The sequence below is a fragment of the Phacochoerus africanus genome, chromosome 2 (genome assembly GCF_016906955.1).
Source record: "Phacochoerus africanus isolate WHEZ1 chromosome 2, ROS_Pafr_v1, whole genome shotgun sequence".
NCBI classification, from domain to species: Eukaryota; Metazoa; Chordata; class Mammalia; order Artiodactyla; family Suidae; genus Phacochoerus; species Phacochoerus africanus.
In genome coordinates, this window is record NC_062545.1 from 166,657,362 (window position 1) to 166,684,124 (window position 26,763).

At 41.5% G+C, this 26,763-nt stretch overlaps 2 protein-coding genes and 1 non-coding gene across 5 annotated transcripts; 1 reads left to right on the top strand and 2 right to left on the bottom strand.

Moving 5' to 3' along the window:
* Positions 1-1,127: 1,127 nt before the first annotated feature.
* Positions 1,128-16,125, bottom strand: TIPIN (TIMELESS interacting protein). 3 transcript variants are annotated; one of them, XM_047767123.1, is made up of 9 exons: positions 16,062-16,109; positions 14,974-15,037; positions 14,182-14,319; positions 13,980-14,058; positions 13,526-13,601; positions 10,883-11,005; positions 10,590-10,653; positions 4,195-4,401; positions 1,128-1,771 (listed from the first exon to the last, which is right to left on the bottom strand). In XM_047767123.1, the coding sequence occupies exons 3-9, from the start codon at positions 14,309-14,311 to the stop codon at positions 1,581-1,583; spliced, it is 870 nt and encodes a 289-aa protein (XP_047623079.1). In that variant the 5' UTR covers positions 14,312-14,319; positions 14,974-15,037; positions 16,062-16,109; the 3' UTR covers positions 1,128-1,580. The 3 variants fall into 3 exon arrangements, with proteins under 3 accessions (XP_047623079.1, XP_047623080.1, XP_047623081.1); XM_047767124.1 differs by lacking the exon at positions 14,974-15,037 and having other exon boundaries at positions 16,062-16,125; XM_047767125.1 differs by lacking the exon at positions 16,062-16,109 and having other exon boundaries at positions 14,974-15,308.
* LOC125121779 (small Cajal body-specific RNA 14) lies at positions 10,025-10,160 on the bottom strand. Its single transcript, XR_007133641.1, has one exon. It is a non-coding gene; the product is annotated as a small Cajal body-specific RNA 14 (non-coding RNA).
* Positions 16,126-17,454: 1,329 nt separating the features above from the next.
* On the top strand, positions 17,455-18,084 carry LOC125121223 (ATP synthase F(0) complex subunit C2, mitochondrial). Its single transcript, XM_047769493.1, has one exon. It carries the CDS (start codon positions 17,509-17,511, stop codon positions 17,935-17,937), a length of 429 nt encoding a protein of 142 aa, XP_047625449.1. The 5' UTR covers positions 17,455-17,508; the 3' UTR covers positions 17,938-18,084.
* Positions 18,085-26,763: the final 8,679 nt, after the last annotated feature.

Here is a 26,763-nt window from a genome sequence, read left to right on the forward strand (position 1 = left end):
CAGGATAGAGTCTATTCTCTCACACCTCTCTTTTCACACTCTCACTTTGTTGAGTGGTCCTCCTCAGATGATGAGCAGCTGCACTGGCCTTAACCCTTGCTGCAGACCTTTTACTCAGCACCATCTCTCTGCCAGTCTTTCCCACAAAAAGCAACCTTCCCATGTCCTAATTTGTAAAAACTAGGTTTGCCTTTCCCTCTCTCCCATGGAAATCTCCTGCCAAGAACTAGAAAGACTTTTAAACCTAACTCTTAACATGGTACTTCCAGTCTATAATTACCCCTCTACCAAGTTGATAAACTCAGGCAGAAAAAACTCCAATTAGGTCTTTTCACTCACTATGTGGCCCTAACACTTCAGCCTTATATTCACCATTCCCAAATCTTGTATTTCCTAGCTATTCATTTCTATATCATCATGGTACATGTTCTTCCCAATCCTTGGCCTGCCTGCCAACTCAAGGTCTCCTGTGAATCCTCCCAAAGTAGTCTGTGTTTCCTATGATACTTCCCAAGTTTTTCTAACTAGTCAGGAGCATTTGAACTTCCCTAGCACCTATGCAGGCTAGGCACTCTTCATGTGACCTTTTTCTTTTTTTGTGTTGGCCATACCCATGGCATATAGAATCAACTTAGAGCTGCAGCTATAGCAATGCTGGCTTCTTTAACCCACTGTGCCAGGCCAGGGATCAAACCGGCACCACGCAGAGACAATGCTGACTCCTTACTCCACTGTACCATAGTGGAAACTCCTCATGTTGTGACTTTTTAAGTATTAATGTGACTCCCCAAAATACATGTAAACATGTATAACAACTGTAAACATTTTACCACAAGTATAAAGTGCAGAACTAAATAGCAATAAGAGGAGTTCCTGTTGTGGCGCAGTGGAAACAAATCCGACTAGGAACCATGAGGTTGCGGGTTAGATCCCTGGCCTCACTCAGTGGGTTGGGGATCCAGCGTTGCCGTGAGCTGTGGTGTGGGTCGCAGGTGTGGCTCGGATCTGGCATTGCTGTGGCTCTGGCATAGGCCTGCAGCAACAGCTCCAATTAGACCCCTAGTCCGGGAGTCTCCATGTGTCACAGGTGCAGCCCTAAAAAAAAAGGCGACAAAAGGCAAAAAATATAAATAAATAGCAGTAAGAAATTTTTATAAAGCCTCTAGGGATAGTGTGTGGAATTTTTATTTTTTAGAAAAAGAACATTAATATTTTTATATATTTACAACTTAAAACACCACCCAATTTAGTAAAACAGGGCATTCAATGGCACACTAGCAGCAGAAGCTACTTATTATTAACTACCGATCATTTTTACAAAGTCATGCCTATTATAAAAATAAACACTAAGGACAATAAATAGACTGAATGAAAGTTAATAAGAAACAAGTATCATTATATACAATACCAGATTTTAAAGACGAATCTTTAAAAGTTTCACTAAATAAGGATTTTTACGTAAAGCAGATGAGTGGTAGTCATCTCAAATTCTAAAGATAGTAAATTAATAGATTTTTCTCAGTTGAGGTCTATCGAACTGCAGTAACATTTCTAGATGACTTAAGTTACTGTTGTACCTTTTAAAAGGATTGGTCCAGTTGTGTTATCTCTATATTTAAGTCCTCCTCTTCATTTACAGTATTGGCAGCAGCATCATTATGAGGACTGTCTAGAAGTTCTTTGTTAAATCCATTTGATTCTTCCTCTTTTTGATCCTCACCTTTATTATCCTTTTCAAGTGTTTGTGCGCTGGGTGTGTTCATTAGCAAGTCTGAAAGAGAAATAATCACTACTCATTACAAGCAACCTGGTCTACTCTTACCTGATAAATACAAATCTCTTCAAGTTTAGGTCAGGTGGAGTTCCCGTAGTGGCACAATGGAAAGGAATCTGACTAGGAACCATTAGGTTGTAGGCCTTGCCCAGTGGGTTAAGGATCCAGCATTGGCGTGAACTGTGGTGTAGGTCGCAGATGCGGCTCAGATCTGGCGTTGCTGTGGCTGTGGTGCAGGCCAGCACCTTTAGCTCCAATTCGACCCCCAGCCTGGGAACCTCCACATGCTGCAGGTACAGCCCTAAAAAGCAAAAAAAAAAAAAAAAAAAAAATTTTTTTTAAATAAAAATCAAATGTTCTTAAGACGGAGTTCCCGTAGTGGCTCAGTGGTTAACGAATCCGACTAGGAACCATGAGGTGGCAGGTTTGATCCCTGGCCTCACTCAATGGGTTAAGGATCCGGTGTTGCTGAGAGCTGTGGTGTAGGTCACAGACGCAGCTCGGATCCCTCATTGCTGTGGCTCTGGCACAGGCTGGCAGCTGTAGCTCTGGTTAGACTCAGCCTGGGAATCTCCATACGCCGTTAGTGCGGACCTGGAAAAAGACCAAAAAAAAAAATGTTCTTAAGAATTGCATATCAAAGTGACTTACAATAAAGAATATTTAACATACTTATTTCTATTTGGAAATTTTTTTTTTTTTTTTGGTCTTTTTAGGGCACATGGAAGTTCCCAGACTAGGGATCAAATCAGAGCTACACCTGCCAGCCTACACCACGGCCACAGAAACGGCAAATCTGAGCCACATCTGTGACCTACACCACAGCTCACAGCAACGCCAGGTCCCTAACCCACTGAGTGGGACCAGGGGTTGAAACTGTGCCCTCATGGCTATCAGTCAGGTTTGTTACTGCTGAGCCACAAGAGGAACTCCTCTATTTGGAAAATTTTTTTTTTTTTGTCTTTTGTCTTTTTAGGGCCACACCTGTGGCAAATGGAGGTTCCCAGGCTAGGGGTCTAATCGGAGCTGCAAATGCCAGTCTACACCACAGCCACAGCAACGCCAGATCTGAGCTGCATCTGTAACCTATACCACAGCTCATGGCAACACAGGATTCTTAATCCATTGAGTGAGGCCAGGGATCGAACCTGCAACCTCATGGTTCCTAGTCGGATTCATTAACCACTACACCAAGAGGGGAACCCCCAGCAACACTAGATCTGAGCACATCTGAAACCTATACCACAGCTTATGGCATCACCAGATCCTTAACCCACTGAGCTAGGCCAGGGATCAAACCAAGGCCCTCATGGATACTAGCTGGGATTCATTACTGCTGAGCCACGATAGGAACACGTAACTGGAAAAAATTATGATAACACCACTGAATAATTTTGATTAAGAATTTGATTATTTGGGAGTTCCCGTCATGGCGCAGTGGTTAACGAATCCGACTAGGAACCATGCGGTTGAGGGTTCGGTCCCTGCCCTTGCTCAGTGGGTTAACGATCCGGTGTTGCCGTGAGCTGTGGTGTAGGTTGCAGACGCAGCTCGGATCCCGAGTTGCTGTGGCTCTGGCAAAGGCTGGTGGCTGCAGCTCCAATTGGACCCCTAGCCGGGGAATCTCCACATGCCACAGGAGCAGCCCAAGAAATAGCAAAAAGACAAAAAAAAAAAAAAAGAATTTGATTATTTGGGAGTTCCCGTCGTGGCTCAGTGGTTAACGAATCCAACTAGGAACCATGAGGTTGCGGGTTCGATCCCTGCCCTTGCTCAGTGGGTTAACGATCCGGCGTTGCTGTGAGCTGTGGTGTAGGTTGCAGACGCGGCTCGGATCCCGTGTTGCTGTGGCTCTGGCGTAGGCCAGTGGCTACAGCTCCGATTGGACCCCTAGCCTGGGAACCTCCATATGCCTCGGGAGCGGCCCAAGAAATAGCAAAAACAACAACAACAAGACAAAAAAAAAAAAAAAGAAGAAGTGACAATGCAACAAAAAGCATTTTAGGACCTATTTATGTCACAGTGAATGGCTCTAAAATTCTCAACGGATGAAGAGCATTTTATGTTTAAGAGAGTACCACAATAATTAATGATTATGATCATGAAGATAAAATTACATGTCATGTGCCTTTAGAAGTCAGGGAAGAATATGTTTTTGAAAGATTCAGAATCAATTTAAATTATTAAAATAATTTTTAAAGAGATACTCAGCTATCCAGAAAACAGTCTTGGACTCCTTTATTCTTTGAGGATTGCAGCTACTAGCTCTTGTGCTCCCTCTCTCTAAAATACACATAATATACTCTCTCATGTTTTTCTATTCCTAGAGGTATTTTATTTGGGAAATAGTAAAGAAGTTAACATTTCTAACAGGCCTTGATATATTAATGGTAGCATATAAAATCCAGCATAAAATTTACCATTTCCTGGAGATTGACTATTACTCAGTAGCTTCGCCTGTCTTCTTTCCAAGGCCAATTGTTTATTTCTCTCAATTCTTTGTTGTTGTTCTTCTGTTAGGCTTCTACTTGACTCAGAAGCAAACTTTGCACTTTCAGATGAGTTTGTCAAAAAGGGGTCTAATTCAGTAGCAGTTACATCATGGCCATTATCTTCTCCAACATCATCTGCAGTAGAAAAGAAAAGGTTAGTACATCTGCAGTGTTAAACTAATTAGAAAGAGTTTATGCAGGTATTAACTGAAATCCAGTTCAAAGCAACAAGGTTCCAGACCTTAAGAAACAATTTGAGGTATGAGAATGTTACAAATACTTTTTTTTTTTTTTGTCTTTTTAGGGCCGCAACTTGTGGCATATGGAAGTTCCCAGGCTAAGGGTCCACCTTGGGATCCAAGCTGCATCTGAAATCTACACCACAGCTCACGGCAACACAAGATCCTTAACCTACTGAGCAAGGCCAGGGATTGAGCCTGTGTCCTGACAGATGCTGGTCAGATTTGTTTCTGCTGAGCCTCGATGGGAACTCCACAAATACATATTTGATTCAAACAAGTAGGAGGAATATTTATTCATCATTTCAAAGAGGCATTTTAAGTTAAATGAAATACTAGTTTCAAAACATGCATGAACAGAAAGCAAAAGTTCATTGTTGCTAATAAAAGAACTTACAGATTCCAAAACATATCTTTGTTTTACATCAAAAACATTTTAGGAGTTTGCCATATTGCCTATATGATATACAATAATAATCTTACATAGGCTATTTTTGTATATGGTAAAATCCAAACACAAAATAAAAAGGAAAATAAATTTAAAGATCTGTGAAAATACTTCCAAGTCAGTTTTCTTAAATTCAGTGTTTTCTACATTATTTATCTTTTTTTTTTTTTTCTTTTTAGGGCCGCACCCACAGCATATGGAGGTTCCCAGACTAGGGGTTGAATTGGAGCCACATCTGCCACATACACCACAGCTCACAACAACAGCACATCTTTAACTCACTGAGCAAGGCCAGGGATCAAACCTACATCCTCACAGATACTAGCATTTGTTAATGCTGAGCCACGACTCGAACTCCACCTACATTATTTATCTTTTTTTTTTTTTTGTCTTTTCTAGGGCAGCACCCGCAGCATATGGCGGTTCCCAGGCTAGGGGTCCAATCAGATCTGTAGCTGCCAAGCCTACACCAGAGCCACAGCAATGTGGGATCCGAGCTGCATCTGCAACCTACACCACAGCTCATAGCAACGCCAGATCCTTAACCCACTGAGCAAGGCCAGGGATTGAACCTGCAACCTCATGGTTCCTAGTTGGATTCGATAACCACTGAGCCATGATGGGAATTCCAATCTTAAATTCTTAAAGCCCTGTACACAAGTTATCTCAAAGTAGGATGTCCCTAAAATAATCCACAGTGGTATGAAAAGTAAATATTAGATCTTTCATTTAAAAAAAATTTTTAATTAAGTTTAACGAATTTACATTTAAAAGAAGGACTGACAGGAGTTCCCGTCATAGCTTAGTGGTTAATGAACCCAACTAGTATCCATGAGGACACAGGTTCCACCCCTGGCCTCAATCAGTGGGTCAAGGATCTGGCGTTGCCATGAGCTGTGGTGTAGGTCAAAGATGCAGCTCAGATCCTAAGTTGCTGTGACCGTGGCTGTGGCATAGGCTAGTGGCTACAGTTCCGTTTGGACCCCTAGCCGGGAACCTCCATATGCTGCAGGTGAGGCCCTAAAAACACCAAAAAAAGGACTGGCAGAGACTAACTATCACTTCTCCATATGACAGTTATCATCTAGTCTGTAAGCTACCTTCAAAGCAGCTCATACTGTGGAAGGGTGGAGTTGGATCTTCACTCATTTCTTAATTTCAACATATTGTGACATACAGCTGATTCTGACTGCCCAGTTAAGCAAATTGACATAGTATCTATTTTAACCAAAACCACCAAACCAAATGCACAAGTGGTAGCTTAAAAAGATTTCTGCAACATAACAAAATACCTATAGGTAGAAGAAAAAGAACTACAAACAAGAACTAAGAAAATGGCAAAGCTGACACTTTACCTTCTCTCTGTATCATTCACATTACAGGGGTTAAAAAAAAAAAGATAACCTCATCAGATATGACAAGGGGGCAAAAAAAAAAAATCATCAAGACTACCATTTTTCTTTTCTTTTTGGGACTGCACCTGCAGCATATGGAAGTTCCCAGGCTAGGGGTTGAATCAGAGCTACAGCTGCTGGCCTATACCACAGCGCCAGAAACAATGGATCCAAACCACATCTGCAACCTACACCATCACCTTGTGGCAATGCCAGATTGAACCTACATTCTCACAGATACTAGCTGGGTTCTTAACCCACTGAGCTACAGACTTGTTCAAACTATATTTGAAATACAAATTTAAATATATTCTTCTCCTGTGTGTAACTGTACAGTGAAGTATTAGCTAATGACATTTGTTAAAAACCATCACCATTAGCAAAACATTTAAAACATAAAGATAACCTTTACAATTATTCCAGTGAGGTTTAAAAATCATATATTTAATCCAGCATTTTACAATCAACCCTTTTTGAGGTGTCTTCCTTAATAATGAAAGACAAAAAGCCTTTTCCTTCCTAACATGGAAAAAGAAATATGGCACTAAACTAAAATGCATTCCTTTGTTGGGAAGTATTGATGGAGTATATATAGAAAACATTGCTGGAAAAGTTAAGAAACAAGTATTAGAACCAATTATGCAATATATAAGGTTTCTAATACGCTTCACCTTATACGGCTTATAGGATTCTGAATTACTAATAATGAAATACATAAAAAACTACTTTTTTTGAGCCATGAAAGATCTCTTCAATAGTAAATGATTTTTTTTTTTTTTTTTTGCTTTTAGGGCTGCGCCCTGCAGCATACAGAAGTTCCTAGGCTAGGGGTCAAATCAGAGCTACACCCACTGGCCTATGCCACAGCCACAACGCCCGATCCAAGATGCATCTGAAACCTACATCACAGCTCACGGCAATGCCGGATCCTTAACCCACTGAGCGAGGCCAGGGATTGAACCCACATCCTTATGGATCCTAGTTGGGTTTGGGGTTCGTTAACCACTGAGCCACGAAGGGAACTCCCGTAAATGACATCTTTAATACAAACTATGTCTTATGGAAAAATCATGTGAATGTAAAACTGATGGAATTTTGATTAGGATAAAAATGGGATTAAAAAACTAGAACCACACTTGAAATTCATTCACTGTGACATTCATAGGTAAGCTATTGTGGCAAAGAAGCTAAAGCCAGAAATATTCAATGTGCTACAGGATGTCAGCATTCTGATACACATAAACTAACAGCTAAGCAAACTACTTAATAATTAAAGGGAAATAAGTGCTATTTTTAAAAAAAGCACTAGGCGGAATTCTCTTCTGACACAGTGGGTTAAGGATGTAGCACTGTCACTATAGTGGCTTGGGTGGCTACTATGGCACAGGTTCAGTCCCTGGTCCTGGAAATTCCATATGCCATTGGCACCTGCTGCTCAGATCTGATCCCAGGCCCAGGAACTCCATATGCTGCAGGGTGGCCAAAAATGGAGAAAGAAAGGAAAAAAAAAAAAAAAAAAGATCTAGGGAGAAAAAACTAAATCTACAAAGCATACCTTAAAATCACAGATCAAAGAGTTCCTATCATGGCTCAGCAGTTAACAAACTCAACTGGTATCCATGAGAACTCGGGTTGGATCCTTGGCCTTGCTCAGTGGGTTAAGGATCCGGCGTTGTCGTGAGCTATGGTATAGGTTGCAGACTCGGCTTGGATCCTACATTGCCATGGCTGTGGTGTAGGCTGGTAGCTGCAGCTCCAATTCAGTCCCCAGCCTGGGAACTTCCATATGCCTCGGGTGCGGCATTAAAAAGACAAAAAAAATTTTAAAATAAAAAAAGGAGTTCCTGTCGTGGCTCAGTGGTTAACGAATCCGACTAGGAACCATGAGGTTGTGGATTCGATCCCTGGCCTGCTTAGTGGGTTGAGGATCCGGCGTTGCCATGAGCTGTGGTGTAGGCTGGTGGCTGCAGCTCCAATGAGACCCCTAGCCTGGGAACCTCCATATGCTGCGGGAGTGGCCCTAGAAAAGGCAAAAAGACCAAAAGAAAAAAATAAAAATAAAAAAAAATTTGGAGTTTTGTAGTGGCTCAGCAGAAACCAATCTGACTAGGAACCATGAGGTTGTGGCCTCGCACAGTGAATTAAGCTCTAATTCGACCCCTAGCCTGGGAACTTCCATATTGGGGGGGGGGGGAGGTGCAGCCCTAGAAAGGAAAGGAAAAAAAAAAAAGAAAATCACAGATCAGTAAGTACTAGCCCAAGATTTTTGATAAAATTATTCAGTAGATTATTCAATCATACTGTTCTTACTTTAAAACTGTAATGTTTTGGGAGTTCCTGTCATGGCTCAGTGGTTAACGAATCCAACTAGGAACCATGAGGTTGCAGGTTCGATCCCTGGCCTTGCTCAGTGGGTTAAGGATCCTTCATTGCCATGAGCTGTGGTGTAGGTCGCAGATGCGGCTCGGATCTGGTGTTGCTGTGGCTCTGGCATAGGCAGGTGGCTACAGCTCCAATGAGACCCCTAGCCTGGGAACCTCCATATGCCGTGGGAACGGCCCTAGAAAAGGCAAAAAGACCCCCCCCAAAAAAACTGTAATGTTTTGGTGAGAACAAAATGTAAATTATGTATCTTATCAGTACAGTAGTACATGTATTAGAAAAATAAAATGCTCAATACATTTTGACTGTTGAAGTGTCTCATGCAAAAGGTCTGGAGACTCTTCTCTTAGGATAGAGAAAACATTCAAAAAAAACGAGGCTTTCTGACAGAGGCTTCCTCTATGTACCCTATACTGCAGCATGCCTATAATTCTGTGAATGGTGCCAGGTTCATTTACGCCTGTGAATAAGTGGTTCCCTCTATCCAAAATCACCTCTGCCTGACCTCTACTGCTTATCATTCAAAGTACTTGTTATACCTCCTCTGTGAAACCTTCTCCTCCCCTAGGTAAACATAAAACTATGTTCGCTTTTGTACCCTACACTATCTCCTGTTTATCTCCAATTACAGCACCCTGCAGTCTACTGGCACATTACCGGTTCACTAGTCTGTTAGACCACAAAGCAAGGGGTCTGATCTCATTCACCTTTATCCCTGAACATTTAGCACATAGTATGCAGCTCAAAAAATTCAATGAATAAGCTAACTAACCCAGTGGTATATGCTATGGGATTTAGTACTCTAATAACTCGTTCCTTTCCATTTATCAAATCCTATGCCATCAGTCTGTACCCCCCCTTACCAAAAAATTAAATCTTGGATTATTTAAATCTCAATCCTTCACATTTTTGTTTTTGTTTTTGTTTTTGTCTTTTTGTCTTTTGTTGTTGTAGTTGTTGTTGTTGTTGCTGTTGCTATTTCTTGGGCCGCTCCTGCGGCATATGGAGGTTCCCAGGCTAGGGGTCCAATCGGAGCTGTAGCCACTGGCCTACGCCAGAGCCACAGCAACACGGGATCCGAGCCGCGTCTGCAACCTACACCACAGCTCACAGCAACACCGGATCGTTAACCCCACTGAGCAAGGGCAGGGACCGAACCCGCAACCTCATGGTTCCTAGTCGTCAATCCTTCACATTTTTAAAAGCAATTTATAAATAACTTTGGGGGTGTTCGATATGGAACCTGTAATTTCTACCACATCTGTTAAAAACATTTTTAAGCAAAAACCAACAAACATGTATGGAGCCATCGCACAGAAAATCTGATAACTGTACAGACCCTGTCGGCAGGAACCATATGTTTTGCTGTGTGTGACTGCCTATGGTTGCACTGTACAACTAACAAATGCAATCAATACCAGGAACAGTCACGTAGGTCTAACTAAAGTCCTATACACTCTTGAGTGAAATGTGAACTATTTCATTATCAAATTATTCTGATTTCCTAGAGCCACTTGTTTTTAACGGTGGACATGTAAATGAACATGGTATCTTGTCATATATTTTTATTAATAAACACTACAGAGGATGAATGGGTCACCATCAGAATTCTCAAAGGCTCATATTCTGTGGCTAAATATATTTTTACAACATCTCTTAATGGCATTACTGCCATGTCTGTAAGAAACAAATATACAACATTCTAGATGTATCAAGGCATCTTAACTCATTCCTATTTATTGTACTTTAAATTGTACACTCAAAATAAACTAAAAACCCAGTCTTATAATACTGCCTACCCCAACTAGATCCATTTCTATAAGCAAAATTATAATAAAGAAGATAAACCTATATTCTTACCATTATTGCTAATAAAATCGTCATGTAAAATAGGTAGATCAAGTCGAATTCGTTTCAAACAGGTCTGAAAATAAAGAGATACTTTTACATTTTCACTTACATTTGGGGGAAAACAGTCAATGAGTCAATTCTTAGTTTCAAAAAAAAGTTGTTCAAATAACTATTAATTTTCCTTCTCTCTACTACAACAGACTGCAAAATAAAAACTCCAAAGAGCTAACTTAGCCTCAGCTAAATCTATCCTTATATAATTTAGCATTATGAATAATATACATGATAATCTCAACACCTACCTGAACTTCCTTTTTATTTCCCAGATATTCAACTCTGTCAATAAAATCTTCAAACTGCAGTTTAGGGAATAGCCTATGTGCCCAGTGCTCCATGTGTCTGATTAGCATCTTCAAGTCCTCAGCCTAGCACATAAAAATAAAAATGCTAAATAGAAGATTCTTTCTCACAAATGACCTTGTTAGCAGATTTCAGAACTGAATAGTAGTGCCAAAGTCACTGGTGTCCTTTTATATTTACAAGATTAAGAAACTGTTAGAAGGAGTTCCCGTCGTGGCGCAGTGGTTAACGAATCCAACTAGGAACCATGAGGTTGTGGGTTCAGTCCCTGCCCTTGCTCAGTGGGTTAAGGATCCGGTGTTGCCGTGAGCTGTGGTGTAGGCTGCAGACACGGCTCGGATCCCGCGTTGCTGTGGCTCTGGCGTAGGCCGGTGGCTCCAGCTCCGATTCAACCCCTAGCCTGGGAACCTCCATATGCCGCGGGAGCGGCCCAAGAAATAGCAAAAAGACAAAAAAAAAAAAGAAACTGTTAGAAGAAATTTTAAGAAGAAAAATATTTACTAAGGGCTTAGAGAACTGCAGTCTACAAGAGCACTGGATAGATTTCTTTAAATCAGAGGAAAAAAGAAACTTTAATATGACAAGATATCTTTTAGAAATAACTAAACAAAGTGACAGGTTCCTAAATTATATACAGAGAGGAAAGCATTGAGAATTAGCTCTGTAAAAATATATTCTGAAATCCTGGCGTTCCCTTCATGGCTCAGGGGTTAACGAATCCGACTAGGAACTATGAGATTGTGGGTTCAATCCCTGGCCTTGCTCAGTGGGTTAAGGATCTGGCGTTGCCATGAGCTGTGGTGTAGGTCACAGACACGGCTTGGAACCCACGTTGCTGCTGCTGTGGCTGTGGCATAGGCTGGCAGCTGTAGCTCTGATTTGACCCCTAGCCCAGGAACTTTCACATGCCACAGGTAAGGCTCTAAAAAGCAAAAAAAAAAAAAATATATATATATATATATATATATATATATATATATATACACATATATACACACACTCATATAGGCAAAACATATATATACACACACACAAAGCATATATACATATACACACAAAACATATATATATGTATACACGCAAAACATATATATACACACACACATATATTCAGAAATCCCAAGGGCAAAGTACCAAAGACTAGCAAGAGCACTGTAAACATTCTCAGACCACAATACTTCTCTGTACTTGAAATCTCAACTTAACATTAAAAAAAATTTTAATGACAATGAAACAAAGTTTAATACACCAGAGTAATGAATGAGAAAAGTTCCAAATTTCTGATTTTACTATAAAGTATTTTCTTCTCCTCTTATAGTATTTTAAATTAGAAGAGTAGTTCAAAGCACAGGCTGTGGATTAGACTGCTTAGATTCAAATCTCAATTCTACTACTTAATAGCTATTGACTTGGAACAAATCACTTTACCCCTCTGTGCCTTTTCCTTCATGTATGAGAATAGTACACATACCTCATAGGATTGTTAAGATGTTTAAGCAATACAAGTAAAGTGCCTGACACAAAGCAAGTACTCAAATATTTGCTTATTGTTGGTGGTGGTATTTGATCTTGTATAAGAAGCTATAGTTCAAATAATCAACTCTACCAGTAACTATGTATGTAATACTAAGAGTGTAATGTCTTATCATTCTCATTCTGATAAAGATAAAAGTTCTTTGGATCTCCCATCATGGCATAGCGGAAACAAATCTGACTAGGAACCATGAGGTTGAGGGTTCAATCCCTGGCCTCACTCAGTGCGTTAAGGATCCAGCATTGCTGTGCACTGTGGTGTAGGTTGCAGACACGACTCGGATCTGGCGTTGCTGTGGCTGTGGTGTAGACAGGCAGCTGTAGCTCTGATTCGACCCCTAGCCTGGGAACCTCCATATCATATGCTACAGGTGTGGCCCTAAAAAGCAAAAAGAAAGAAAGAAATGGAAAGGCAAGGCTCTGCCCTAAACTGTTGACAGTGGCTGCTTAAAACTCAGTTTCCTTAACTAGATAACAGACTAGCACCTACCTCAGAGGTTGATAATTAAATATATTTGAAAATAGTTCAGAAACCACAAAGCCCTACAAAGATAATCATATGCAAAAAATGTATCAACACTCTACATGACTCAAATTTTAAAATGTACATTTGTGCAGTGATTGACAGTTTCTAAATATCTTCAATTTTCAGCAAAACTTAACTGATGTCTATTATGAACGAGACACTGTGTCATATCCTAGAGACAGAAAAGTGATTAATACAGTTAAAGTCCTTGCTTTCATGAAGTCACTCTTTGAGGGAGACAAAGTAAATTTTACTCCTCGAATTATAAAGTACAAATTTTAGGCTACAGACTTGGATGTGATTTTCCTAAAACCAAACAGTGGCTACAAAAGACTATATGTTTTCTGATTCTTCAAACAATGTCCTTTCCACTATATCACAGCTTCTCAAGACTTAGGATGTTGGATGACCATATCTACAAAACATTCTAAGACTCCAAAGAATATGATAATGGACCCACAGTTTTGGTGATATTTTTAAAAACATAAAAAACAAAGGTCTAAAATAAAAATGATATATTTCTTACCTCATGACCTTTACCTTTGAATTTTGCTTTATCAAACACATGCCTTAATGCTGGAAGCCCTCTCTCTGAAATTAATCTGTGAATAGAAATATGTTTCAAAAGTCAAGCTTTCTAGAACCATCAAGGGCAAACCAAGACCATAAAGAAGAAAAAAAGATTGGAGTTCTCTTGTGGCGCAGCAGGTTAAGGATCCAGCGTTGTTACTGCAGTGGCTTAGGTCACTGCTATGGTACAGGTTTTTATCCTTGGCCCAGGAACTTCCATGTGCCACAGGCTCGGCCAAAAGAAAAAAAAAAAAAGACAAGAGAGCGAGCGAACATCTAATGAACTGAGAAAAATGTCTTTAGAAATATCTAATCTCCAAATCATCCCAACCAAAAGCCTGTAACATAAAAGGGAAAAAAAAAAATGGATGGAAGATAAGTACACATGTTTAAGGAAAGAGGAAGTCTACCTCTGAGCATCCAACTTGGGTATGTTCCTTTTAACTGTTCTCTTTGGAGGTACAGGAACAGGTGCTCCTCTCCCAGATTCTGGTGAAATATACCAAGATTTATTATTACTTAAATAATTAAAACCTCATTTATAAAATGTATCATTTTAAGCTAACAGATGGATAGCTGAACATGGATACCACTTTGGAACTCTATACAGACCTTCACCAGGTTCAGCTCCTTCACCATCTCTCTCTGGAGAGGCTGGAGGTGGGAATGGAGGAAAAGTTTCATCTTCTATACGCTCATAATCTGGTAGGTCAATCAAGCCATTCTCCTGTGGTTCTAGCATCTTTCCCTCTAGGGGAAAGAAAAGAGTAAACATGTTTATTCATCCAAGTAGTCTTCCTATTACACAGTGAAGTTCCACCTACAGCAAAATGCATGTGTTTCAGTCAGTTAAATCATATTTCAAACTCACATCATGAAGCAAAGTGGAGAAGATAAGTTATGAAAAAAAGAACTAAAGATAGAAATCAGAAGAATTAAATTCTAATGTAGACGCTACTAGAGATCCCATCGTGGTGCAGCAGAAACAAATCTGACTAGGAACCATGAGGTTTTGGGTTCAATCCTTGGCCTCACTCAGTGGGTTAAGGATCCGGCATTGCTATGAGCTGTGGTGCAGGTTGCAGATGGGGCTAGGATCCTGAGTTGCTACTGCTGTGGTATAGGCCAACAGCTGTACTTCCCATTCGACCCCTACACTGGGAACTTCCACATGCCTCGGGGGCAGCCCTAAAAAGCAAAAAAAAAAAATACTGTTTACATATTGGTCTTCTTTTTTAAAGGTTTTTTGTTTTTGTTTTTGTTTTTTAAAGAAATGGAAATAATCCTCAAGCTGATAACCTGGAAGAATGCTTTTCAGTACCACCTTACTTGACCTCTCAGAAACATCTGAACACATTTGATCAGAGGTTTTCTTAGAAAAGTGACTTCTGTAACAGTACTCACCTTGCTTTCCTCCCTTCCTGGACACTCCTTCTGGATCTTCTTTGCAGATTCATCTTCCTCTAACCTGGTCATTAAGTATCCAAGACTTCATCCTAGGCCCTCTTCACTCAGTTACCCACATGGTTCTAATAATCACTTACAGATGATATGCTAACTTTTTATCTCCATTCTAGGCATCACATCAGAGGTCCAAAGTAGTGGCATCTTACTTCACAGTTTTCAAATTTCTCAAATAGAACGTAATTTTAGACACTGATGAAATTCTCTTCACTTCCTCCTCTAGTACTCAGACTCCCAAAGGAGTGAAGGTTAACAATTTTTTTTTTTTTTTTTAAGGGCCACAGGTGTGGCATATGGAAGTTCCCAGGCTAGGGGTTGAACCGGAGCCGTAGCTGTTAACCTATGCCACAGCCACAGCTCACAGCAACGCCAGATCCTTAACCCACTGAACCCGGAGGCAGGGATGGAACTCGCCTCCTTATGGATACTACTGGGGTTTGTTTCCACTGAGCTACAATGGGATTTCCCCTAACAAAGAAATTCCAAACTATAATTCATTCCCAGACCTTTGGCGATTCAAAGTCCAACTTTTTCCAAGTTACCAAAACAGAAGCCCCTTTCGCCAGGAAGTGCTACCAGAATAACTCAACGACTTCATTTGCTAACCAGCCCTAAAACCTCAAAACTTCCCATCCCATCCCTCTCCTCCAACCTTCTCCTCGTCGTAGCTCCACTGTCTATCCTCTCTTAGTTCAACCACACTCATTAATTCACTGTACATTCACAGGATGCCTCCTATATTAAGAAGCCCCTGTTCAGACCTGACACACGTTCCCTTCCTCTACCTTGGTTAGAGGCAGGCCCGAGACAGAAACAAAAAGTACAAGTGCCCGCTCTTGTCCCCACCAACCTCGTCTCCCCACAGGTTATACCCAGTCAGGCCTCCCTTCCTCTCCAGCCCCTATTAGCCCAGGGTCGGTCTCTGTCATGTCCTTATCCTTCCCTGCGACAGCCGGCATCCCCGCTCCCCAGCCTAAAGCCCTCCTTCCTCCTCGGGAATTCCACTCGCCCGCCTGCCCGCCTCTCACCTCAAGCGGACTGCAGCGGCCACAGCGTTGCGCCTGGCGCGGAGGGGAAAACACGTTTCTCGCGAGAGTCTCGCGAGACGCTCCCTTAGAGTTGGCGCCAAATTTGCGCAATCCCCAGCGGGGCCTACCAGATCCGCCTCTCTCCAACGCCCCGCCCATTCATTTTTGTCCCCGCCTTTTGGGGGGGGGTCCTGTCCATTGCACCGCTCTCCTGCTCACCGCTTCCACTCTCCTAAATTCGTTCGAGTTTAGCCGTCTTGTCGTGAAGTTCTTGTTCCCTACGCTTTAGGTGCTCTATACTTTGGAAATAGGTCTCAGGTTTTTAGAAAATTGAATTGTGGATGGATTATAAAGGATAGAAGCAAACGGAATTTAATGAGAAACTACCGATTCTTCAGAGTTACTAACAACTTCTTGAGCATAAGAATTCTATTAATTATTGGAGTTCCCGTCGTGGCGCAGTGAATCAACGAATCCGACTAGGAACCATGAGGTTGCGGGTTCGATCTCTGGCCTTGCTCAGTGTGTTAAAGATCTGGCGTTGCCGTGAGCTGTGGTGTAGGTCGCAGATGCGGTTCGGATCTAGAGTGACTGTGGCTGTGGCTTAGGCCAGCGGCTACACCTCCGATTCGACCCCTAGCCTGGGAACCTTCATATGTCGCGGGAAGCGGCCAAAAGACAAAAAAAAAAAAAATTCTATTATTCTATTAATTATTGAAGAATGAGTTCAGAAAAGGGGCTGTAAAGAGTTAGTGTTAGGATTGCAGGCACAAAGAATGTCAAAAATATGTTACCTTTTTTTTTTTCTTTGTCTTTTTAGGGCCGCACAGGGGGCATATGTGGAGGTTCCTAGTCTAGGGGTTCAATCCGAGCTGCAGCAGTGGGCCCACACCACAGCTCACTGCAACGGCCTAATCCTTCACCCACTGATCGAGGCCAGGTATTGAGCCTGTGTCTTCATGGATACTAGTCAGATTAGTTTCCACTGAGCCACTGCTAGGAACTCCAATTTTATTTTAAAGTGAGTCCGGGGAGTTCCCGTTATGGTGCACCAGAAACGAATCCGACTAGGAACCATGAGGTTGTGGGTTCGATCCCCGGCCTTGCTCAGTGTGTTAAGCATTACCGTGAGCTGTGGTGTAGATCGCAGATGTGGCTCAGATCTGGCGCTGCTGTGGCTGTGGCATAAGCTGGCAGCAACAGCTCCAATTAGACTCCCAGCCTGGGAACCTCCATATGCTTCGGGTGAGGCCCTATAAAGACAAAAGACAAAAAAAATAATAAATAAAGTGAGTCCAAATATATTGGTATTTGCTTGCATGGGTGTGTACACACACACTGAGGGAGAATAAGTACCATCTGTGGGGATGGGAACATGGTATATAAGACAGGGTGGCTTCTCTGCCCTGGGAGCAGCTCTCCTGCCACAGTCCCTCATCCCCTGAAAATGTATGCTTGTGCCAGGTTTGTCTCCACTCCCGCCTTGATCAGGAGAAGCTCTCCACTGTTGAGCCGATCACTGTCTGCAGTGGTGCGGAAACGACCAGAGGCATTGACAGATGAGAGTCACAGCAGCTTGGCAGCCCCACGTCTCCTGACCACCTCACTTATTCCTAGCCGCAGCTTCCAAACCAGTGCCATTTCAAGAGACATTGACACAGCAGCCAAGTTCATTGGAGCTGGGGCTGCCACAGTAGGAGTGGCTGGCTCTGGGGCTGGAATTGGGACTGTGTTTGGGAGCCTCATCATTGGTTATGCCAGGAACCCTTCTCTGAAGCAACAGCTCTTCTCCTACGCCATTCTGGGCTTTGCCCTCTCGGAGGCCATGGGGCTCTTTTGCCTGATGGTGGCCTTTCTCATCCTCTTCACCATATGAAGGAGCCGTGTCCACCTCCCGTAGTTCTTTCTCCTGGGTCTCATCTGCCCCGTGTATTCCTTTTCTTGTACCTCCCCAGGCAGGCTGGGGAAAGTGGTTGGCTCAAGGTTTGACAGAGGGAAGACAAATAAATACTGTATTAATAAGGAAAAAAAAAAAGGGTGGGATAGGGACTTAACACTATACTTTTTTGGAACATATAAATGTGTTAACTATTCAAAAAACCGGAAAAAAAAGTTACCTTCAGCAAACACAGCATCAAGTTTTGACAGACCCAGATTTCCCATTGTGGCGCAGCAGGAAATGAAACCGACTAGTAACCGTGAGGATGCCAGTTCAGTCCCTGGCCTTGCTCAGTGGGTTAAGGATCCAGTGTTGCTATAGGTCATAGATGCGGCTTGGATCTGGCTTTGTTATGGCTGTGGTGTAGACCAGCCACTACAGCTCTGATTCAACCCCTAGCTTGGGAACCTCCATATGCCACGGGTGTGGCCCTAAAAAGACCAAAAAACAATTTTTTTTGAAAAATAGAAAATGCATTAGATTATTTTGGACTCTCATAATTCTAAAATGTTTTATGCTCAAATGCTTTAAAGAGCATTCTCACCAGGTGAGGGAGCTGAGGAGCTGCTCCTTAAGTGTTTGCATAACTGAGGAGCATATTTTGAAAATTCAAAGTTGGAGATGTTATTCAAAGTATGAAAGAAAATTCCCCTGATGGTATTTGAATGGCAAAAGTTTCCTAGGTAGAATCCAAAAAAACATGAACTACAAAAGATCAGTAAATTGGACTTCATCCAAATGCAAAACTTTTGTTCTTCAAAGAAAACCATGGGCAGGGAGAAAATAGTTGCAAATCATATATTTGACAAAGGACTTGTATCTAGAATATTTTAAGACCTCTTAAAACTCAGCAATAAGACAGACAGATAGCCCAGTTTAAAATGGGCAAAAGATTTAAACATTCACTTAACCAAGGAGGATATGTGAATATCAAGTACATAAAAAATGCTTGATATTGTTAGTCAGTAGTGAAGTATAAACTAAAACCACAATGAGGTACTCCTATGCATCCACTAGAATGACTAATATTTTTAAAAGACTGATCATACCAGATAATGGTAAATATGAGCATCCATAGAACACCTGTAACTCTCCTACAGTGCTGATGGGAATGTAAAATAGATTAAACACTTTGGAAAACAGTTGGGAAGTTTCTTTAAAACTTCAGTATATACCTGGGAGTTCCCGTCGTGGCTCAGTGGTTAACGAATCTGACTAGGAACCATGAGGTTGAGGGTTCGGTCCCTGGCCTTGTTCAGTGGGTTAAGGATCCGGCGTTGCTGTGAGCTTTGGTGTAGGTTGCAGACGCAGCTCAGATCCTGAGTTGCTGTGGCTCTGATGTAGGCCAGCGGCTACACCAGAGCCACAGCAGAGCTCTGATTAGACCCCTAGCCTGGGAACCTCCATATGCTTTAGGTGCAGCCCTAGAAAAGGCAAAAAGACAAAAAAAAAAAAACCTTCAATATATACCTACCGTATGACCCAGCCATTTTACTCTTGGGCATCCCAAGAGAAATGAAAACATAGCCATATAAAGATTTACACACAAATGTTCATAGCAGCCTTCTTGTAATAGCCAAAAAGCTGGAAATAAGGCAAATATCCACCAAAAGATGAATAAATAAATTGTGATATATCCATAAAATGACATATTACTTAGTAATCAATGGTCTATTAACATGCATGGCAACATAGATGAACTTCAGAAATTTTGCTCCATGAAAGAAGCCAGACTCCCCCAAAAGGCACATTAAAGCATATATACCATAGAATTCCATTTATGTATAATTCTAGAAAATGCAAACTATAGTGAGGGCAATGGGGAGATGAGGGAGGAACTCTTAAGGGGCACAAGGAAACTGTTGGGGTTAATGGATACTTTTATTATCTTGATTGTGGTGATAATTTCTCCACATAGGTCAAAACTGTTCAAATTTTATCCTTTCAATGTATGCCATCTATCATGTGATTATGCCTCAACAGATCTGTTAAAAAAGAAACTCACAGTATAAGAGAGGTTTGTAAGTAATTCCTGCTGTGGCACAGAGGGTTAATGATCTGGCATTGTGTCTGTGGTGGCGCGGGTTGGATCCCTGACGAGGCGCAGTGGATTAAAGATCCAGTGTTGCCACAGCTATGGTGTAGGTTGCAGCTGAGGCTCCAATTCAACCCCTAGCCCAGGAACTTTCATATGCCACATGTGAGGCCAGGAAACAAAAAAAAAAAAAGGAAAATGTCTTTAAAATGTAAAAGAAAATTCCTTCAATAGTATTTAAAGTAATTTGAATATATTTATTGAGTTCCCAGTTCTCAAGGGCATATAGCACTGAATTTGGGACATGTTACATTAAAGAAATTGAATGAGTACTCACTTTTTAAATTTTATTTATTTATTTTCTTTAATGGTCACATCTGCGACCTACACCACAGCTCAAGGCAGCTCACGGCAATGCCAGGTCCTTAACCCACTGAGCAAGGCCAGGGATTGACCTGCAACTTCATGGTTTCTAGTCAGATTCGTTTCCGCTGTGCCACGACAGGAACTCCAGTAATGCTATATCCTTAACCCACTGATCAAGGCCAGGGATTGAAGACAAGCCCTCTTTTCTTTTCTTTTTGGTTGTGCCTATGGCATGGGCCAGGGATCGAACCTGTGCTTCAGCAGTGACAACATTGGGTCCTTAATCTGCTGCACTGGAAGAGAGCTCCCAGTCTTTCTTTCTAAAGGTAATTACTGTTAACAAATTCTTATAGTTTCTTCCAAGAAGAAAAGAACATTGAATTCAATAAAAGAGAGCAAACGAAGAGCTCCCCTTGTGGCTCACTGGAAACGAATCTGACTAGTATCCGTGAGGTCGCAGGTTCGATCCCTAGCCTTACTCAGTGGGTTAAGGATCTGGCATTGCCATGAACTGGGGTGTAGGTCGAAGACATGGCTCAGATCTGGCGTTGCTGTGACTGTAGTGTAGGCTGGTGGCTATAGCTCCACTTCGACTCCTAGCCTGGGAACCTCCATATGCCATGGTGCAGCCCTAAAAAGACAAAAAGAGCGAGAGAGCCAGCAAACGAGTATATTTGTGTCTTTAGCTTGTTATTATGAGTAATAGTGAAATACATATCTCTGTTGTATATAAATCTTTGTGCACATCTCTGATTATTTCCCTAAAATAATTTTTTTTTTGTCTTTTCTAGGGCCACTCCTGCAGCACATGGCGGTTTCCAGGCTAGGGGTCTAATCGGAGCTGTAGCTGCCGGCCTATGCCACAGCCACAGCAATGCCAGATCCGAGCCACGTCTGCAACCTACACCACAGCTCACGGCAACGCCAGATCGTCGGCCCACTGAGCAAGGCCAGGGATCGAACCTGCAACCTCATGGTTCCTAGTCGGATTCACTGACCACTGTGCCACGATGGGAACTCCTTCCCTAAAATAAATTTGAACTGTATGCTTTACGAGTATTATATGAGATTGCTTTTTTCCTCCAACAGTTTATAAACTAAGTTTGAATGACATTTAGCTGTGTCAGTTTCTAAGTTTGGTGCCAGATTCAAAGAACTCAAAAGAAGTGTGGATTGGGAATTCCCCGGTGGCCTAATGGTTAGGACTCAGCCCACTCACAGCTGTGGCCCAGGTCCAATCCCTGGTTTGGGAACTGAGATCCTACATCAAGCCGCTCTGTGACTGCAACGGCCACCACTAAACCATCTGAGGCTCAGTTTTGCAATGTATAAAATAGGGTGAATGGATACCATGACCTCTATGTTCTAGCTCAGAACATAGAGCTAAAATTGACTCAGTCTTCCACCCTATATGTGCAGAAGCCCTATATCAGATACTCTAAGATGTAGTTATAAAGAGGAAGCACATGCAGGAGCAAGAATAAATAGCTGCATGACTCAGTTGTAATTATAATGACATAACAATGCCAATAATAATTACTTTGTATTTTATAAGGCTGTACAATTAAAACAACCTGGCACATTGCAGAGAAGAGATTCTTTGCTCCCAGGGAGTATATACAACTACCAAACACATTGATGTATCAACAATTATAACTTAAAATATCTTAAAATAGACATAAACCAAGGGCCACATGTCACCCACAGTACATTGTTGGAGCTGAAACCCTTTTTTAGGCAAGTTCTAAACTCTTTGTAAAACCTGGCCTCTGCTCCCATTCTCTATAGATTAAATGATCACTTTCATTTTAAATTTCCTCTTTGTAGTCTTTACAGAGCACTCGGCAGGAAAAGAATGAGTCAGGGGTTTTCCATGAAAGAGCAGTGATGACGAGCATTCAAATAAACGTCCTGACAAAGATTTGTTTCCTCTCAGACCAGATGAAAGATTAAGAATATCCAGGATCCTGGATGGTGATTTCAAAGGAAGTCAAGACTTCCTTCTGCACAGCTGCCCTCTAGGAAGCTGGTATGTCCCAAGTGTATTTTCTTTCACTGTGGTCTCCAAGGGTGAAGCAAATACCACATCTCCTCTCATGGATGCCAAGCCAGGACAAGGTCTTCACCCCCACTCCCCTCCCAAAAAAGGTGCCGGAGCTGACATCCTGTCTGGTTGAAGCCACATCCTTAAAGAGCAATTGAAATTGCATCAGCCCTCACCTTGCTGAGGCACATTTTCCTTTAAATGAAGGGCAAGTGACCATTTAAAGTGACTCCCAAAATAACCCAGTGGTTTCATCGCATTTGGAATGTCTGACATCCAGAACAGAGGAAGCAGATGTACCTCTTCTGAAGGGAGAGGATAGGGTTGTGTTACCCTTCACACTGTTACCCTTCTCGTTGCCATGAGCTGTGGCTCGGATCTGGCCTTTCTGTAGTGTAGGCCTGGCAGCTGCAAATCCGATTCGAGCCCTAGCCTGGGAACTTCCATATGTTGCAGGTGTGGCCCTAAAAAGCAAAAATAAAAAAATAAATACATAAAAAGAGGGAAAAGTATAAGGTGAAATTTCTTTGTATGGATTAACTTCTGTTTACAATAACTTGACATCTTTTGTCTGTTTGTTTTTGGCCAAGCCTGCAGCATGTGGAAGTTCCAAGGCTAGGGATCAAACCCACATCTTAGCAGTGACAATGACAGATCCTTACCCCTCTGAGCCACGAGAGTACTCTGACATTTTTTGGTTTGAGTTCCCCAACTGAATTTTTCATAATAAGAGAATAAAAGATCTTAAATTGTGAGAAGCAAATATGGACTTGCCTCTAAAATAAAACTCACAGGGAGTTCCCTTCGTGGCTCGGTGGTTAACGAATCCGACTAGGAACCATGAGGTTGCAGGTTCAATCCGTGGCCTCACTCAGTGGGTTAAGGATCTGGCATTGCAATGAGCTGCGGTGTAGGTTGCAGACGTGGCTCGGATCCCACAATGCTGTGGCTGTGGCTCCAATTAGACCCCTAGCCTGGCATCTCCATGTGCCACGGGAGCAGCCCTAGAAAAGGCAAAAAGACAAAAATAATAATAGTAATAAAATAAAACTCACAAATTGATAATATCATAAAGTTCATGGATCCTATAATATCAACTGTGTATGACTAAGATGAACACAAGACTCTATAATGCAAACAGAGATTATTACTGAGTAGTGAATCCTGAACGGTTCTTACTATATTTTATATTATTCTAGTTTTTTCCCACATAATAAGCTGTTATTAGTTAATAAATTTTTTAAAATCCACAAAATTTGAAATAAAAAGCCACGAACTCTTCAGAAGACGTAAATGTTTTAATGTGAAAAAGGCCTATGTTATTCTTTCAATCTAAAAAACAAAACAGGAGCTCCCATAGTGGCTCAGCAACCACGAACCCGACTAGGATCCAAGAGGACTTGGGTTCAATATCTGGTCCCACTCAGTGGGTTAAGGATCTGGCCTTGCCATGAGCTGTGATCTAGGTCACAGTCTTGGCTTGGACCTTGTGGCTGTGGTGTAGTCCGACAGCTGTAGCTCTGATTTGACCTATAGCCTGGGAACCTCCATATGCTGTGGGTGTGGCCTTAAAAAGCAAAAAATAAATAAATAGATAAAAATAGAAAACAAAACAGAATAAAAATATATTTCTGTCTGTCAGACCTATTTTCTGAGGGAAAAAAAAAAGTTTTCTCATTTCTTTTCCCCTGCAGTTTCATTGAGATATACTTAACATATAACATTGTATAAGTTTAAGGTGTGCACTTGACACATACATTGCAAAATGATTACCACCATAGGATTAGCTAAGCCCTCCATGTCTTCCCATAATTAGCATTTCTGTTTTATGGTGAGAACATTTAAGACCTACTCTTATCAACATGTGGTTACATAACATAGTATTTTAGCTCTAATTAATCTAAGCTGTACATTAGATCCCTAAATTAGAGGTTTGTACCCTTTGACTAATAGCTCCTCATTTCCTCCACCACAGTCCCTGGTAATCTCTGCTCTACTCTCTGTTTCCCTGAGTTTGGCTATTTCAGATTCCACACACAAGTGAGCTCATACAGTATTTGTCTTTCTCTGCCTGATTTATCTCACTTAGCATAATGTTCATCCACAGTCACAAATCCCTCTATCTCATGGCTGAATAATATTCCACTGTGTCCATACAATAGGTCTCCTTTGTTTATCCACCTGTTGACAGACACTTAGGCTGTTTCCATATCTTTTTGCTTTTTTTGTCTTTTTAGGGCCCTGCCCTTGGCATATATATGGTCCCAGGCTAGGGATTGAATTGGAGCTGTAGCCGCCAGCCTACACCACAGCGACGAGGGATCTGAGCCGAGTCTGCGACCTACACCATATCTCACAGCAACACCGGATCCTTAACCCACTGAGTGAGGCTAGGGATAGAACCTGTCCTCATGGATACTAGTCAGATTCGTTTCTGCTGAGTTGCACCAGGAACTCCTGTTTCCATATCTTGCCTACTGTGAATAATGCCATGGTGAACGTGGGAGTACAGATAAATCTGTTAGATTCTGATCTCAGTTTCTTTGGATATATACTCAGGAGTGGGACTGCTCGGTAATTTGGTAGATATGTTTTTAATTTTTATGGTTTTTCTTTTTTATCCATACCTGTGGATGTTCATGGGCCAGGAATTGAATCTGTACCACAGCAGCCATTCAAGTCACTTCAGTGACAGTGCTTAACCCACCAAGTCACAAGGGAACTCCCTAGAGGAACCTCTATACTGTTTTCCATGTTGGATATATCAATTTGCATTCCTACCAATACCCAAGGATTCCCTTTTCTCCACACTGTGCCAGCACTTATCTCTCTCTCTCTCTTTTTTTTTTTTTGTCTTTTTAGGGCCCCATCTGTAGCACAAGGAGGTTCCCAGTCTAGGGGTTGAATCGGAGCTGCAGCTGTGGCCTACACTGCAGCCATAGCAACACCAGATCTGAGCCACATCTGAGATCTCCACCACAGTTTCTGGCAATGCCAGATCTTTAATGCACTGAGCGAGGCCAGGGATCAAACCCACATCCTCATGGATACTTGGCAGATTCATTTCCACTAAGCCACAATGGGAACTCCAGTGCTTATCTCTTGTCCTTTTTTTTTTCTTCTGGCTGTGCCTGCAGTGCACAAAAATCCCCCAGCCAGGGATCAAACCCAAGCCACAGCAGTGACCCAAGCTGTCGCAGTGACAACACCGGATCTTTCACCCACTGCAGCACAGGAGAAATCTCTTGTCTTTTGGATGATAGCCATTCTGGTGTGAGGTGATATCTCATTATGGTTTTGATTTCCATTTCATGGATTATTAGTGATGTTGAGTCAATTTCTTTTTTTCTCTAGTAATTGTTTTATTGAAGTGTGGCATTGATCCAGAACATAGACTGTCTTATTGGCAGGACAATATAAATCATAAATGGAATACACCTTCCTATTATCTCCACCCAGATCAAGAAAGCAAATATTACCAGCACCCTAAAAGCCTCCTTCAGTTCACCTTTCAGTTACTCTCCTCCTCAAGGATAACCATTATCCCAACTTCTACCACCAGAGATTAAATTTGCCAGTTTTGATCATATATATATATATATATGCTCAAATATATACATATATTTCTTGTGTCAGCTTCTTCTACTCAACAGGATGTTGATGAGATTCATTCATATTGTTGCAAGTAGTGTAGTTGTAGTCTGCTTTCACAATGCTATCATTCCACGACATGTGTTTACCACAATTTATCCATTTACCCTTAATGGACATTTGGGTTGTTTTCCTAATAACTATTACAACAGTGTTGCTATGTATATTCTTGCATTTATTTTTTGTTGAACATATGTATTGATTTCCATAGGTATGTGCCTGGGATCAGAATCTCTGGGTGTAGGATATAAGTTCAACCTTGTAGAACATATTACCAAACAGTTTTTCAAATTTGTTGCATAAATTTATACTTCCACCATCACTGTAAGAAAGTCCTGCCATAGTTGCTTCACATCTTATCAACATTTGATATTATTTATCCTTTTCAATTTAGCCAGAATAGTAAGTGTAGTATCATAGTGTTTTCAAATTATTGTGGAAAAATATACATAAAAATTTTATAATTTTGAGCATTTGCAAGTGTATGTTTAGTGGCATTAGGTACTCACATTGTGGTTTTTTCTTTTTTTGTCTTTTCTAGGGCAGCACCTGCAGCATATGGAGGTTCCCAGGTTAGGAGTCCAATTGGAGCTGTAGCCACCAGCCTATGCCAGAGCCACAGCAACTCGGGATCCAAGCCGCATCTGCAACCCAAACCACAGCTCAC

Excerpts from the sequence above, each read along its gene's own strand:
- TIPIN (XM_047767124.1), bottom strand. The coding sequence starts at position 14,311 with ATGCTAGAACCACAGGAGAATGGCTTGATTGACCTACCAGATTATGAG. Across the intron at positions 10,654-10,882 it reads GAAATAAAAAGGAAGTTCAG|ACCTGTTTGAAACGAATTCG; the intron begins GTAGGTGTTGAG and ends CTTTATTTTCAG. Across the intron at positions 4,402-10,589 it reads CGATTTTATTAGCAATAATG|ATGATGTTGGAGAAGATAAT; the intron begins GTAAGAATATAG and ends TTTCTACTGCAG.
- LOC125121223 (XM_047769493.1), top strand. The coding sequence starts at position 17,509 with ATGTATGCTTGTGCCAGGTTTGTCTCCACTCCCGCCTTGATCAGGAGA.